Source organism: Bufo gargarizans, chromosome 5, assembly GCF_014858855.1.
Source record: "Bufo gargarizans isolate SCDJY-AF-19 chromosome 5, ASM1485885v1, whole genome shotgun sequence".
Taxonomy (NCBI): domain Eukaryota; kingdom Metazoa; phylum Chordata; class Amphibia; order Anura; family Bufonidae; genus Bufo; species Bufo gargarizans.
Window position 1 is genome coordinate 209,775,077 of NC_058084.1, and position 17,716 is coordinate 209,792,792.

Genomic DNA, 17,716 nt, shown 5'->3' on the forward strand with positions numbered 1-17,716 from the left:
AAAATAAGAAGGTTTTATTGAAGAGCAAGCCGTAAGCAAAGTCCGAACGGATGGCTAAACCGAAGCAGGGTCTTGCGGAGACAGAGGTCAGGAACCAGAAGGGTAGTCAGACGAAGCCAGGAACAGGAACCAACGGGGTAGTCAGACGAAGCCGGAATCAGGAACCAACGGGGTAGTCAGACGAAGCCGGAATCAGGAACCAACGGGGTAGTCAGACGAGGCCAGGATCAGGAACCAGAAGCAGCAGCAGTCTTGGAAGCATGTGAACACAGGAGGACCAAGCAAGGAACTGAAGCCACAGACCTCCTATATATATGAGCTGGGCATCCAGCTCCTCCCAGTGGGAAGGAGGAGCCGCAGGGTGGGAGGCTACAAGAAAACCCAGAAACCAAGATGGCCGCCAGCACATGTCAAACGAAGGGAACAGCAAGGAGGTAAGACCATGACAGTACCTCCCCCTCAAGGGCCCCTCCTCCGCGGAGTAAGGAACGGTTTCTGAGGGAAGCGTGCGTGGAAGGCTCGGAGCAAAGCAGGAGCATGGACATCTGCGGAGGGAACCCAGGAACGCTCCTCTGGACCATAACCACGCCAATGGACCAAAAACTGCACCCGGCCGCGGACCAGGCGTGAGTCCAGGATATTGCTCACCTCATACTCCTCACGATTGCCCACTTGGACCGGACGAGGCCGAGGAATCGAGGAAGTGAAACGATTACACACCAGCGGCTTCAACAGGGAGACATGAAACACGTTGGAGATCCGCATGCCAGGAGGAAGCGCAAGGGCATAGGCTACCGACAGTGGATAGACTTTGCCACGAGGAGGAACGGCACCGGATTGTAACTCTATGGCACAATCGTATGGGCGGTGCGGAGGTAGGGCAACCGCGCGCACCTTATCGAATACATCCCGGTACTCTTCGTATTCAGGAGGCAACAGAGAGTCCGAGGAAGTACACAGCAACTTGACAGGCCCATGGATGCAACTAGCCCCACACTGCGGTGACCACGAGAGGATCTCGACCGATCTCCAATCGAAAGTCGGATTATGCTTCTGGAGCCAGGGGTACCCCAAGACCACCGAGTAGTGTGGAGACGAAATAACCTGGAGACAGACCGACTCTCTGTGAACGGCACCAATGGCTATCCCCACTGGAAGGGTCTCATGAGTCACGTGTGGCGGCAGAAGGGGTCTGCCGTCTATCGCCTCAAGAGCCAGTGGGGAACCTCGAGGCTGCAGAGGAATGGAATTGGCGGCAACGAACACTCTATCAATGAACAAACCACCAGCACCAGAGTCCACCAACGCCTGGGTCGTCACCGAGCCCCCGACCCAGGAGAGGACAACCGTGATCAGTGGTTTGTCAACACGGGAAACCGGGGACGAGGAGACTCCACCCAAGATCTGCCCCCGACAGGACCTCAGGTGCGAGCGTTCTCCCGGACGGTTCGGACATGCCAACCGAAAATGCCCACCGAGACCACAGTACATGCATCGGCCCTCGCGTCTCCGGAGTACCCTCTCCCCCTCAGACAGGCGAGCAAACCCCAGCTGCATGGGTTCACCCCCAGACAAGTCATCCCCAGGAGGCGTGGGAGGAGAGGGAGGCACGGGTGGGACAGCAAACGTAGGCGCCAATCTGTTAGGAGACCTCCGCAGGCTCTCCTTAAAGGAAGGTCTCTCCCTGAGTCTGGTGTCAATCAAAATCAGGAAAGAAATAAGAGACTCGAGCTCCACTGGTAGGTCCTTAGCTGCAACCTCATCCTTCAAGGCATCCGAGAGACCATGAGAGAAAGCAGCGACCAGAGCCTCATTATTCCAGCCCACCTCTGCTGCCAGGGTACGAAACTCAATGGCGTATTCAGCTACGGATCGTGAACCCTGTCTGATGGACATAAGGAGCTTCGCAGCAGAGGCAGCACGAGCCGGCACATCGAATACCTTCCGAAGAGAAGCAACAAAACCGGAAAACTCGGCAACCACCGGATTGTTGTTCTCCCATAAAGGGCTGGCCCAGGCCAAGGCCTTGTCCGAGAGCAGCGAGATCAAGAAGCCCACCCTTGATCTCTCAGTAGGAAAGGCATGTGGCAGCAACTCGAAGTAAATGCCCACCTGGTTAAGGAAACCTCGGCACTGAGTTGGCTCTCCCCCAAAGCGCTGTGGAAGGGGGGCAGAACCGGTCATACCCTGAAACACCACAGGCGCAGCAACAGGTGTCAGGGTAGACTCTGGCGCAACAACCGGAGCGGCAGTAGGAGCGGGCCCAGGAGCGACAACCGACCCATCGGCAACGGAAGCTAAATGAGCCGTGCGTTCAAGCAGGGTTTGCAACGCCACAGCGAACCGACCCAACAGGTGATCCTGCTGATCAAGTCTGGCAACCAGCGTAGGTAGCGATGGTGGCCCTGTACCGTCAGAATTCTTGGCTTGGTCCTAATGTCATGGAACCATGAACCAGACGTACAACAAGAGATAAGTGGAAAATAAGAAGGTTTTATTGAAGAGCAAGCCGTAAGCAAAGTCCGAACGGATGGCTAAACCGAAGCAGGGTCTTGCGGAGACAGAGGTCAGGAACCAGAAGGGTAGTCAGACGAAGCCAGGAACAGGAACCAACGGGGTAGTCAGACGAAGCCGGAATCAGGAACCAACGGGGTAGTCAGACGAAGCCGGAATCAGGAACCAACGGGGTAGTCAGACGAGGCCAGGATCAGGAACCAGAAGCAGCAGCAGTCTTGGAAGCATGTGAACACAGGAGGACCAAGCAAGGAACTGAAGCCACAGACCTCCTATATATATGAGCTGGGCATCCAGCTCCTCCCAGTGGGAAGGAGGAGCCGCAGGGTGGGAGGCTACAAGAAAACCCAGAAACCAAGATGGCCGCCAGCACATGTCAAACGAAGGGAACAGCAAGGAGGTAAGACCATGACAATAATTGGTATCGTAGCATCTGTAATGACCCATACAATAAAATGAGCACATTTTTATCTGGTATCGTTAAATGAAATTCAAAATAAATTCCTGATTTGTTCATTCTAACTCCCACAAAATGCAATAAAACTAATACCTTAAAATGGTACAGATTAAAACAACAAGCCCTAATGCATCGCCACCGATGGAAAAATAAAATTGTTCTTTTGATGCAGTGACCCAAAAACAGATATTAAAACAAGTGTTATTGTGCAAAAGTAAAAAATAAAATAAACACAAGTTATTATATCACTTATACCACTTGGTAAACTCCATAAAAACAAAACCTAAAAAACAATGGCGAAATTGCTATGTTTTTTTTTTTTTTTTTTTTTTTTTTATGCCGTCACCCAAATAAAGTGTAAAGTTACATAGTACATTACAATACATGGTACCCCAAAATGATGCCATAAAAAAATACAACTCGTCCCACAAAGAACAAGTCCTCATACAGCTATGTTGACAGAAAAATAAAAAAGCCATGGTTTTAAAAATGCAGAGATGAAAAATGGAAATTTAAAACATGTTGCATCCTTAATGCTCAACTAGGCAGCTTTTTATATATTTTTTTTGGACTGTCCTGACCCGTTTTTTAAATAAATACTCTGGTTTGTTTCCATCCTGTATATAGCACTTCCTCTTGCTGTATCCAACCAAACTCATGATACACTACTCTTTTCTCTGCCACAGCACCACCCCTAACAACGCCCAGCTAGTTTATAGCTCCTCCCTCCCAGCTAGTTACATACACTCCCCTATCGCTGCCCCTAACAACACCCAGCTAGTTTATAGCTCCTCCCACCCAGCTAGTTACATACACTCCCCTATCACTGCCCCTAACAACACCCAGCTAATTTATAGCTCCTCCCACCTAGCTAGTTACATAGACACTCCCCTATCACTGCCCCTAACACCCAACTAGTTTATAGCTTCTTCCACCCAGCTAGTTTATAACTCTGCCACCGAGCTAGTTACATAGACACGCCCCTATCACTGCCGCTAACACACAGCTAGTTTATAGCTCCTCCCACCTAGCTAGTTACACACACACTCCCGTAGCACCATCCCTAACGCCCAGCTAGTTTATAGTTCCTCCCACCCCGCTAGTTACATACACACCCCTTATCACTGCCCCTAACACCCAGCTAGTTTATAGCTCCTCCCACCCCACTAGTTACATAGACACTGCCCTATCACTGCCCCTAACACCCAGCTAGTTTATAGCTCCTCCCACCCCACTAGTTACATAGACACTCCCCTATCACTGCCCCAACACCCAGCTAGTTTATAGCTCCTCCCACCCCGCTAGTTACATAGACACTCACTGCTACTGCCTTGACACATTCATGGACATAGCATCACAGGACATAAAGAGCTACATGGACATGGTCATGCAAACACAGCCCAGAACAGCAGATAGGAACAAAAGCTAAAAGAAATACATTACACAATTACAGCTGCCTTCACAAATGATTATGTATGTTGATGCAAACTGGAAAACTGCTTTAAGGGGTTAAATAATTGGGGGCACCATCATATCAACATAAACGTGTCAAATTGGTGTGTGCACTTGTTCAAGAAGACTGCACAATATATTTCAGTGATATGTGTAGCTTTTCATTACTAAACGTTTAAGCAAGGAATGTCTCTTTAAGAAAGTTTTACAAATCTCCTATATGCTTTAATAACACCACTGTTTTTTAACAGCATTTATAACTGGACTGCTGAATAACATTGGGACCCATGTTGATCCGATACTTCTGATTCACCGGATTAAAGAGGGAATGGAGATTCCTAATTTGAGAGATTCGCTTGTTAAAATCCTACAAGACTATAACCTCCAGGTGAGTTCTGAGATTCATTGTGGAGACTGGTATGCAGTACATGCCAACCTCTTTCTAACAAAGCCAGAGCCAGCCCTGTACCTCACATGGATCCAGAGATCTCCACATTCATTGCTCTGCTATCAAGGGGAGTATCTTTTCTGCTGCAGCTAAGAGGGCATGTCCATTCTGCTGAAGCTCTCTACATATAACAGGCAGTTAAAGAATGAAACTGAGCATGTGCAAACTTCTCAGTGGGCCGGACAAATAAAAAGAACAAACAGCAGGTTGCGCTATACAGATGCATTTTATTGAATAACTCAGTGGCTATACAAAATGTTTAATTATATGCAATTATCAACGTATTCAGATCCAGGTGCTGGTTTCAAAATTGTAGAATATTTTTCATGGGGCAATCCCTTTAACTCCCAGAAAACCCCTCTAAGGCTAGTCATCATATCCATAGTTCATCTTTAATGGAATCCAGGTTGTTTCACTTGTACCAGTTTTTGTCCGGTCAAATGCCGCACTAAGGCTGGAAAGAGGCCGGATCCCTGCCAGGTCCCATTATAGTCAGGGTGCTCCGGCGGGGAAAAGAAGTATCTGGCTATGCGGGATACTATGAACTCCAGCAGAAACCACTGAAGAGTGGAAGTAAATATCTGCTGTGGAGTTGTACAACAGACTGTCTTCCATTGTGACCTGCAGATGTAGACATGAAGGGCCAATATCACTACTACAGTATGTCACCAGAACTATCTATTGTAAGCGAGTAGACTGTCAGATGCCTTCATATTTAGACTGAACTAATTAGCCTATAGAGAATTGAAAGCCCTATGTAAATGTAGGTTTGTTCAGAGAGCACAGACGTACAACGTTCTTTTCTCCCCAGGGATTTTGATGATTCATCTTCAATTAAAGCAGTGGCGCAGGGTTATTCATCAGGCTGTGATAGCGCTGATTGGCGGCTATGCATGATAATGAATATCCTCTGAAGTCTATGATTTTATTGTGCTCCTTTAGACAGATGTAGTTTATGGATTTTCTAAATTGTTTATTCTCCTACATGCCTTTCTTTCATCCTGTACTGATAAATTACTAGTTGAGCTTTTCATAAAGTATTGAGGCTGTTACAGATCACCACAGAGAAGTGTTTTATCTCTACTAATAGCAAGATGCAAAAAAAAAAACTTGCATTTTTTATTTTATTGCTACCATCCTAATTGTGATACCCATGGAATACACTTACAACAGATCCTACTTGGGGAAAGGTTCTCCATATTTCGTCCCTGCCTTTTCTCAAGACACAGGTAAAGCAGCTCCCTAATGTTCTTTCCTGCACATATATTAACTTCTGAGATTTGTGGAATGTGGAGATTATCCATACAGAGGTGATATTACTAGGATATGCCATCTCTCTATGAGGAACGCCCAACAATTTCTTCGAAGTTGTGTAGCGCTGTGTCCCCTTCATGTTTTTTACCTGCACAGCAGCGCCTCAACGAATCTCGTAAATGGGTACAGATGTAGTTCCCTGCGTAATCGCTGCACAACCAGGTGGCAGGGAGGCACTGCAAAACCAGTGATGTGGTCCTTTCATTCTCAGTATTGGTGGTTTCTAAAATTTAGTGATATGCTGTCCCTTTATAAGATCAGAATACCCAGTTGACTGTATAGAGAGTTAAAGAGCCTCTGTCGCCGTGATCACCTATATTAAGTCAGGCATACTGCCTGGTAGGGTTTATCCTAGGGACTAAAACGAGCCCTTCAATCAGTGTTACCGATGCAGAGAAATTGTTATTTGTAGTTGTACGCAAATTAGGTGCTCAGACCACTGAGAGCCATTGCATGGCCCTTTCAAGTATCGTTTCACCGCCTACTGACCCTTTTCCACTCTCCTCCCAATGAGATTGACAGGGCCAGGCATCGGAGCAGTGAGGAAATCTTTTGTATGTGCTAGGTGCATTAAAGATGTCAGAGCGGTCTTCCCCGATCAGAGATCTTCACTGCACATGCGCCGATAACACTTGTGTACGCTCCACATTTCTATCATCTCTATGTTATCATGAATAATTTCAATCACTAGCAGCAAATCGGGAGCTTAAAAAGGATGAGGAACTGCAACACCCAGTATAATAAAACAACGCATATACCTCTTCACTTATACAAGGATAAAACCTATTTACATTAAACCACCAAAACCCTGTTCAGATTATTTGGAGGAAGTGCTTGCGACCTGTTAATCATACCAACAATATGGCCTTTTTTATGTTTCAGATACTGCTAAGGGAAGGTTGCAAAAAGATCTTAGTGTCAGACTCACTGGCATTGTTGAAGAAAATGCACAGGACTCAGTCCAGGGCTATGCTGGTTGATGGTATGTGAATAGTTCCCTTACTTAGTTTTTCTTCTTTCTCCACTGTGTTCTACCTCCTAAAATAGTTAGCTTAAGCGCTGCTGTTAAACTAGTTTTTTCTTCTTTAATTCTAACATTACAATAAAATTGTATCTAACTGCAAAACCTCCTGAATTGCATGTATATAGGCTTTCCTTACAGTATCTACATAAAAAAAAAGTATACCGGTAATTCATACAAAACAATACATGAAATGTATGCAGATTATTATAATATATAAAGTATAAGCACATTACAATTACACACTAATAAAAACTGAAATTCACAGCCGGCCTACAGTAGGCGAGACATCCCTGCCCATGTGTACTTACTTCCTAGCCCAGCAGCAGTTTTTTGTTTTTTTTACATCTACACTTAATAGAAAGATATTTTTATTTTGCAGAGGACAATATTTGTGAAGTTTGCTTGTCGTCGATACTTCCAACAGGTACTTCTTATATCTATCTGCTTTATGACAATAATTTGTAGCTAAACTGCTTTTATCCCTGAATGTTAAAATATTCCGGGCCCAATGACCAATCTTTGTCAGCAGACAATCTAATGATATTTTGAATCGACTGTGTCTCTTGTGCGATACTTGAGTGAGTAAGAGCAGAGCTGTAGTAACCTGGCAAGCCCACTTTACAGTGTATGGACCTGTGCTGTTCTGAGGTCCACTGCATAGCAGCTCCTGCAAACAGCTGTGGGGGTGTCAAGAGTCTGACCTAAACCAATCTGATATTCATGTCCTTTCCTAAGGATAGGTCATCAATATTTTCAGTCCCAGAAACCCATTTTAAACCATTATTGCAATGACACAAAAAGTTACCCTCTTAGTAACTCTTTACCAAATTCAGAAAATTAACTATTGAGATCTATAGGAAGAGTGTCGTGGGCATCCTTTGTATAAAATGTAGAAGTAACTGTGAAGAAAAGGGGGGGGAGGGGCTCATGTTCCCATAAAATATATTCTATAGCTGTGATGTGTCTGTGAAGGTTCTCATTTATCCAGGTCATGGTATATCTGTAAAGACTAAATCAAGGCAACTGGACGTACTGTCGATTTCTTGAAAACGTTTCACTCGTTCTTCCAAGAGAAAGCTCGTTGGAAGAACGAGTGGAACGTTTTCAAGAAATCTACAGTACGTCCAGTTGCCTTGATTTATTCTTTACAGATATAGCTGTGATGGCTAACCTCCGGCACTCCAGCTGTGGTAAAACTATGACTCAAAGATGTACACTTGCTAAGCTGTACTCAGAACTCCTTATAAATGAATGGAGCATGCTGGGAGTCATAGTTTCACCACGGTTGGAGTACCGGAGGTTAGCCATCACTGTTCTATGGTGTACTCCTGTTTTATCTACCCTCAGCTCTATAGTAGGTGTTAACTTTTATTGTGACTTTTCCTGTGATGATAATGAGATTAAAAAACCCTCTCACCTGTCTGCATTCCAGCTGTTCCAGAGCTGTTGCCCTGTTCCCAGCCACTTCTCTGTCCATTTTCTCAAGTTTAGAAATAAAAGGGCATCTGTCAGCAGATTTGTACCTGTGAATCTGGCTGACCTGTTACATGTGCACTTGGCAACTGAAGGCATCTGTGTTGGTCCTATGTTCATATGTGTCTGCATTGCTGAGAAATATGAAGTTTAGATATTTAGTGGCATGCAAATTTGGCGACCCCTGGTCAGAATTACTGTTACTGTGAACAGTTAAGCAAATTAAAGATTAAATTATTCCCTTTGTATTTTTAAGCAAAAACTATTTTTTTTATTTCCATCTTTTACATTTTCAAAAAAGGAAAAGGCCCTGAAGAAAAAGTTACAGCACCCTGCATGGTTAGTACCTAGCAGCACTCCCTTAGGCAAGTATCACAGCTTTTTGTAGCCAGCTAACTGTCTTTCAGTTCTTGTTTGAGGGATTTTCATGCATTCTTCCTTGCAAAAGTCGTCCGGTCTTGCATTGCTCTTTTGAGGTTTATCCACAGATTTTCAATGATGTTCTGATCAGGAAACTCTGAGGGCCCTGGTAAAACCTTCAGCTTGTGCCTTTTGAGGTAGTCTACTATGGATTTTGAGGTGTGTTTAGGATCATTATCCATTTGTAGAAGCCATCCTCTTTTCAACTTCATCTTTTTTACAGTTGGTGTTGCTTCCTGAATTTGATGGAATTTCAATGAATCCATTCATCGCTACATGTGAAATGTCCCCTGTGCCATTTAACACAACACAAACCCAAAGCATGATGAATTCATCCCCATACTAAATAGTTGGAGAGGTGTTCTTTTCATGAAATTCTATGCCTTGCTTTCTCTAAACATACTTTTAATTGTTGTGGCCAAAGAGTTCTGTTTTAACTTCATCGGTCCACAGGACTGTTTCCAAAAAGGCATCAGCCTGGTTTAGGTGTTCTTTTGCAAACTTGCAGAATTTTGTGGTGAGGAAGCAAAAGAGGTTTTCTTCCGATTACTCTTCAACGAAGGCCATGTTTGTGCAGGTGTTGCTTAATAGAGAGGGTTCTGATTTGCCTTTCTAGAAATTCTACGAGAATATGTCTCTGTAATTTTTCTTAAACTTCCAGACATTCTCTTGACCTCCACTGTTCTTTTTTAATGCTATTTCCTAAATGCATTTCAAACTAAGGGAATGGCAACTTAAACTACCTCAAAAGGTGCAAGCTGAAGGTTTTACCATGGACCACACAATCCCCTGATCTGAACATCATTGAAAATCTGTAGATAAACCTCAAAAGAGCAGTTCATGCAGGAATCTAACAGAACTAGAAGACTTTTGCCAGGATGAATGGATGAATATCCCTCAAACTCAAAAAGAATTCAAAGACTCTTGGCTACAAAAAGCGTTTACAAGCTGTGATACTTGCCAAGGGGGTGCTACTATGTACTAACCATGCAGGGTGCCCAAACTTTTGCTTCAGGCCCTTTTCCTTTTTTGAAAATATAAAAGCTGAAAATATTGCTTAAAATACAAAGGGAATGTGTCATCTTTTGGAAATTTAATCTTCAACTTGTTTAACTGTTAAAAAGTAAATTTGCCCGAACTTTTGTACGTCACTGTATGCAAATGTGACTCTAGGAGCAATGGGGCGTTGTCGTTACACCTAGAGGTTCAGTTGTCTCTGCAATTGCTGCGCCCTTCCCACTTTGATTAACAGGGCCAGGCATTATGATGTTTTCACTGCCTGGCCCTGTCAAAGTTCAGAGCGAGCGGTAGCTGCGGAGACAGCTGAGCCTCTAGGAGTAACGACAAAGCCCCCACTGCTCCTAGAAGCTCATTTGAATATATATTAAAACTTCATTCATTTTCTCAGCAATGCAGACACACATGGACATGGGATAAACACAGTTGCCTTCAGCTGCCAATCATACATGTAACAGGTCAGCCATTTTCTTAGGTGCAAATCTGCTGACAGATGCCTGTTAAAACTGAGCATTACGGTGTCCAATAATTTCATTGTTTTGCAGATTCTTCAAAGCCTCTTGGCGTGGTGGTATTTCACTGCAGGCACATGTTCCACAGAGAGTGCCTGCCTGTTGGCAACACAGTAAGCAGCTTTTGTACTCTACTACAAATATAAAAAAAAAAATGATATGGGCCTAGGGAGAATCCTATGTATCTATGTATGTATTCTACTCCTGTGGCAGTATACACAAAACAGATCACATTTTAAAGGGTAAATTAAATCACTGCACAATTTTTCATGAAGCTTTTGTTTCTAAACCACCAGTGTATCCATAATAGACATAATGGTTGAAATGTAATTGTGGGTTGCTTAAAAAAGGATCACACTAAGTAAACCTGTTATTTCATTATTAGTCATTGTTTTAGTTTTTAATTAGAAAGTGGATTAAATAATAGAACCCCCCCCCCCCCCATGTACCCACTGCATTATTTCAGAATATTGTTCCTCTAAGCATTCTACAGTACTTCAATCCTGCATCAATGGTATTTTATATAAGCTGAATTATCAGATATTCTGGATCATTGAACAAAAGTATATAAAACACATTTGTATTGAGCCTTCAAGGAGAAAATTCAAAATAAATGAATGCAATATAAGGGCTCTTTAACACAAGCGGATGCCATGCGGGTAGTCCCACTGGTGATAACAGCTCATGGCTGGGAGTTAGAGAAGGAAAGGCAACCTCCTTCTGAGAGTATGTGGGACAGTCAGCACAACATCTATAATCATTGACTACCATCGCTAGAGTAAGATAGTGTGGCACTAGTTTCCAGCACAAAACTAAATAATATGGAATTTCCCAGAACCATAGGCAGAAAGACTGAGCAAATGCAATCAGTTAGTAAAAGACCTCTCAGTAAGGACAAAGTGATTGTAGTATGGTTCTTTCACACGAGCGGATGCCGTGCATGTAATCCGCTGCGTGAAAGAGTGCCAAGCCCCACTCTGGACAGCAGAGACACAGAGCATTAACATGATTGATAATGCTCCAGGCCTCTCTGTGATCTTTTTACTACAAAATCACGGTGACAACTTTATCTCACTGTGATTTCGTAGTAAAAAGATCACAGAGAGGCACGGAGCGTCATCAATCATGTTAATGCCCTGTGTCTCTGCTGTCCAGAGCGTGGCTTGGCACTCTTTCACGCAGCGGATTAACCGCACAGCATTCACTCGTGTGAAAGAGCCAACTGATTGCATTTGCTCAGTCTTTAAAAAACTGAAGGTTTGCAAACAACATCTCTTAGCAACCATCAGTGAAAAATTAATTGCATCCGCACTTGCTTGCAGATTCAATGCGTTTTTCACTGAAGCCCCATTCACTTATATAGGGCCTAGGCTGCGTGAAAACCCCAGAATATAGAACATGCTGCATTTTTCACGCAACGCAGAACTGATGAGTAAAAAAAACGCTTATGTGCACAGACTCTTGTGAAAGGGGCATAAGAGTTACAAAAGTTGCTTGATTGCAATAATTGCCTTAAATGGTTAAGCAACAAAATATTAAGTTAGGGGTACCATCATTTTTGTCCAGGCCAGTTTCATTAGTTTCTTTTATAAATTATTCTGTTGAACCTAAATTCTAAAGCAATGTCTGATTTTCAGTACATTTTTATTTATTATACCTTGTGTCAGTTTCGAGTTATTTCAACGACCATTGTGGGTTTTTCCTTTTTTAACGGAAGGGTACCAACAATATTGTCCATGTTTAAATAACCATATAAATCCAGCTTTAGCTAAATTCCATCCTAGTGCTAAAATCTAAGACCTTTATGGACTATAAGTTAGACATCTTATAAAAATGTGATGGGAAGGGTAAAGAGAAGGAAGTAGTCAGACTCCCGCCGACCTATTATGAGAATATGACATCAATATACTAGCTCTGCACAACCTCTTTAACAAACCTATTAGTGAAAGTAGGTAATTATTGTATAATACATTACTGATTGCAAAGTAATACAATTGTGGTCATGTCTATACAAAATAGAATGTTATCTTTTGGGATGCTCTAAAATGTGGTCGCATTTGACATTCATTTATTTGTCTTCTTTTTTAGATGTCCCCAGCTTATTTCTGTAACATCTGCAGTGCCAAACACCGTGGTCCTGGGAGTGCTATCTTAGACATGAAAAAATAGCCTTTAGAAAATGCAGTTTCCCTCTTTTGTCATTTCTGACAACCAGCTTTGATGTTTCTGATATGTATTTTGCTCGTCTGTAAATTTACTCCTGTTGACAGGGGGGATAAAGCTGCTTACAGCACATTAGTTATTCTAGAAGAAGATGATACACACGCAGAGCATATGGTTGTCTAAAATTTCTGTTACAAATTAAAATAAAATTTCCATGCCTGATTCTTTTTTCATTTCTTTATCTTAATTAGTATAGAATTTAGTAAAAAAAAAGCTCAAGCATATGTACTGTTTCCCAGTGGTTCACATTATTCATGCAATGGTTGCGGGGGATACTGTATCTCCTTATGGAGATCGCCTTAAACGGCTTGAGGAGTCTTAGAGGAATTCATGCAATGGATCAACACTGTTCTTAGACTCCAAATGGAAACTTGAATCGTAGAAAGTGCAACCTTTTTTTGGTTTATTTTTAATATTGTATAGGTAGTTAGAGCAGTCAATATCAAAAACCAAGTGGACTGGGTATAATTAAAACGTAACTTCTACTATAGTATTTTAAAAAAAAAACTTAAATAATTGACCATAGAACCTTTGTAATAAGGGTTCATATAGGGATTAGGCCCCAATACAGGGACAGGTTCCGTACGGCAGCGGTCCCCAACCGCCGGGCCGCGGCCCAGGACCGGGCCCTGGGAGATATGTTGCCGGGCCGCAGAGGAGAGAGGAGCGCAGACGACAGGCGCATGCGCGGCTGACGCGTTCATCTTGCCAACATTAGTGGAGATGTCCAAATGACCGCGGTCTCCACAGCCCCGCACGCAAGTGATTTCAAATTTGTTAATCTTACTTTAATAATGGCCAGTCAGGTCATGCCTGACCAGCAGCACTGTGCTCTCACAGCTAATTACATCGCGCCCCATCCCCGGCCCCGCCTCCACCAATCCGGCGCTGCTTTCTCGGTGTTATCTCGCCGCGAGTCGCCGCATCACTCAGGCCCGCGGCGCACGCCGGATGACGGGAGTGGAGCAGTCTCCTCAGAGAAGGTGTGTAAATGTGCACACACCGCTGGCTTCATAACTCACAGAGGGGCACCTGGCAGCGTGGCACAGTGGCAATACACAGGGGACTGGCATGGCAGCAAATCCTTCATAGGGGCCCAGCCTGGGAGACAAAATCATGACAGATATAGGGGCAAAGTGAAAAAAATATATATATATACAGAGCGGGCAAAAAATGTAATATATACACAGGGGACAAATGTAATATATACAGAGGGGGCAAAATGGATTTATAAAAAGACAGGCGTAACGATCGCAGTCGCAGAGGGTGTATATATATATATATATATATATACATTTTGCCCCTCTGTATATATTACATTTGTCTCCTGTGTATATATTACATTTTTTGCCCGCTCTGTATATATTTCATGATTTTGCCCCCGAGGCTGGGCCCCTATGAAGGATTTGCTGCTATGCCAGTCCCCTGTGTTTGACTGGGGGGGTCAGGCCCGGTGGGGGGGCCCAATTCAAAGTTTGCCCACCAGCCTACACATTAACCCCATGCTGCTCAATGTCCATTATGTTAGGAAGTACTCGCTGGTGTTACTATTAATATGAGGCACAAGGCTTTATCTATTTAGACTTCTTTTTGCTTCACATTACTAGTAAGTGACCCCATCAAGTACCTCCTCACATATTGGGCAATTGATACTTTGCAAAAAGTAAAAATTAAAAAATACTCACACGTTAACCCCATGCAACATGAGGTTAACGTGTGACTATTTTTTTTCTTCATGGTATTGAATTGGTGTTGCAATACTTTTTTTTGGAGTCACATTTAAATAATAAATGTAATAGTTATATAGTGTTATATAGCTTAATATGCACCTTGTGTTTTGTCGTGCGCGTGACTCAGTCAGCGCCGACTAGCACCCTCATAAACCCCGCCCACCCCCTAAGCCCCACCCCAGAACCCCCCCACCCCACCCGGTCCCTGGAAAAATTGTCTTACATGAAACTGGTCCTTGGTGCAAAAAAGGTTGGGGACCACTGCCGTACGGGGTCGCCCCTATCGGGACGGGTGCTCTGTAACCGCTAGGCAGGTGACTTCTATAGCCCCTGACCCTCCTGTCAGGTAGGGTTTACCATTAGGGCATAATATGAGATATATTCACCGCCATGGATCACAAGAGTGCCGGTCACAAGTGTTATTTTGCCACCAAACATTAGGACTTCCACATCCGGTGCAGATTTTCCTTCTATTGAAAGTGGTAAGATCCACCCTTTTTTCATCTATTATACCGTGGAATTAGTAGGTGGCGTTTACTTATTGTTGTCTTCTCACTGCAATTTGGTCTATTATTTAAAGGGGTTGTCCGGGTTCAGAGCTGAACCCGGACATACCCTTATTTTCACCCCGGCAGCCCCCCTGAGGCTAGCATCGGAGCATCTCATGCTCCGATGCGCTCCAGTGCCCTGCGCTAGATCGCGCAGGGCATGGGCTCTTTTGTTTTCAATAACACACTGCCGGGCGGTAACTTCCGCCCAGCGGTGTGTTCGGTGACGTCACCGGCTCTGAGGGGCTGGCTTTAGCTCTGCCCTAGCCGTTTTACTGGCTAGGGCAGAGCCAAATCCCGCCCATCAGTGCCGGTGACCTCACCGGGGTTTCTGTCAGCCCCATGGAGAGCCCCGGTACGTCACCGGAACTCTGAAAAATGCTTTTGCCCTGTGCAATTTAGCGCAGGGCAAAGGAGAGCATCGGAGCATGAACTGCTCCGATGCTCATGTCAGGGGGGCTGCCTGGGTGAAAATGGAGGGCTGTCCAGGTTCAGCTCTGAACCTGGACAACCCCTTTAAGTTTTTTAAAATACCATAGTAAAAGTTATGTTTTAATTATACCCAGTCCACTTGGTTTTTGATATATAATTTGGGGTGAGACATTATACCTCTGCATGTTCATCCCTAGTGCGGAAGGTATTTTAGTAATTTCTGTAGTTGGAGCAATGCAAAGAAAACTCTTTACACCCTGATTTTAGTAGAAAAAAACATTTTTCACTGTATGTTACATACATTTTTAAAGGGGTTGTCCATCCAGTACATATTGATGACGTATCCTCAGTATCAAAAGAATCGTGACCAGCGTCTTCTCTTTCTGCACTTTTATTCCAGGTCACACATAAAACAAAGCAACGTTTTGGCTTATACCAAGCTTTGGCTTGAGAAAGGCTTGGTATAAACCGAAACGTTGCTTTGTTTTTTCTGTAAACTGCAATAAGCTTGCAGAAAGAGAAGACACTGGTCACGATTCTTTTCTTTGCAGTTTGGAGCGGAGATGAGCTTGGCCACTGGTAACCGTGCATCTTACAAAAAATTGGGACATTGGTGCTGTCTTCACATATTCTTTGTATCCTCAGGATCAGTCATCCATATCTGATAGGTGGAAGTCCGACTTCTGGTACTCCCACCGATCAGCTGTTTGAAGAAGAGGTGGTGCTCATATGAGCACTACTTCCTCTTCAAGATTACACTGCGCGTCGCCTCAGAACTCTTGGCAGCACAAATCCTTGTTCCATTCATTTGAATGGGATGAGCATTTATAATAACACTGCACAGTAACTGCAAGCGAGACAACACGCAGTGTTATCTTGAAGAGGTAGCAGTGATCGTACAAGCGCCGCCTCCTTTTCAAACAGCTGATCAATGGGGGTGCTCGGAGTCAGACCCGCACCAATCAGATATTAATGACCTATCCTGAGGATAGGTCATCAATGTGTAGTGGCTGCACAACCCCTTCAGTCATTTTCGTAATATACTGTATCAGTGAAAAATGTTTCTTTCTACTAAAAAAAAATGGGGTTTAAAGAGTTTTCTTTGCAGTGCGCCAACTGAGCATTACTAAAGAGAGCATGTCTTCAGCGGTCTACATAGCGCTGAAGATGTCTGTATGTAACATACAGAGGCAAGTTTCCAGGCTGACTTTTATCACTACCCCAGTCCCTGACTATATACTTGTGCCCTAACTATCACTGCTCATCTGCCTGCCTGTCTAAGTTGCTGTTAGGACTAACCACTGGTAGCTCTGCTAGTTTCGTTTCCTTACTTACCATTCTCACTTAGTAAGCGCAGAGAAGAGATCTGGTATCGGGCCTTCCAGCATTTATGGATAACACTAAGTGCACAGTAACAATTTTTTTTTTTTTTCTGGTAAATGTTAAAGAAAACTATGCCACATATGTCGTTTCATTGCCCATATAACTCTGAGGACGCAAAGTATCTGGCAAAACATTTTGGGGGCAATGTATGAAGTGATTTTAGAAGAGGCTATTATCCGTGCTGACACTAAACTGTACAATCAATGTGTTGTATTACTAAAAAGGAAGCAATCGATAAGGGACTAGTGGTGAAAGTGCATATAACCACAATCCCTCGTACGGGAGTGAACAAACAGAATAATACACTACGATAGCTCGCTGGGTGTTTAGTAGTCAGAGGACTTTTAATTTAATGAAATAAAGAGTGATTTTATTATTACAGGTTACAGGATAAATGTAAATTAGAAGGACCTAATACCCTTCATTTATCTGGGTCAGATTTGTTGAATTGATGTCTATAGTATAACACCTCGAGCCCTTCAAATTGTATAGTATACAGAACTATGCATTCAGTATTCAGTGTACAGTTTATACTTCTCACACAAAGTTAGGGCATCAGCCACTGTTGTCACCAGACGATCCTTTGGTGGTAGTGGTGTTACAGTGTGGGCAGGTGTGTCTAGTCAATACAGAACTACCCTACACTTTATGAATGGTACAGTAACAAGCCCATACTACTTGAATAACGTTATTAATCCAGTCATTGTGCTTCTGCATGAACAACACCTGCCCAAGCTCAACGATTAGGGAACGGCTGCTGGAGACTGGG

At 43.6% G+C, this 17,716-nt stretch overlaps 1 protein-coding gene across 1 annotated transcript in view; it reads left to right on the plus strand.

Annotated features, from left to right (window-relative positions):
- Window positions 1–13,016, plus strand: part of VPS41 (VPS41 subunit of HOPS complex) — a 234,039-nt gene extending 221,023 nt beyond the window's left edge. The window contains exons 25-29 of the mRNA XM_044293996.1: window positions 4,675–4,811; window positions 7,068–7,167; window positions 7,589–7,633; window positions 10,665–10,744; window positions 12,720–13,016. Coding sequence (XP_044149931.1) covers window positions 4,675–4,811; window positions 7,068–7,167; window positions 7,589–7,633; window positions 10,665–10,744; window positions 12,720–12,800 — 443 coding nt within the window. The 3' untranslated portion in view covers window positions 12,801–13,016. The remainder of the gene's footprint in view (window positions 1–4,674; window positions 4,812–7,067; window positions 7,168–7,588; window positions 7,634–10,664; window positions 10,745–12,719) is intronic.
- The last annotated feature ends 4,700 nt before the right edge of the window (window positions 13,017–17,716 follow it).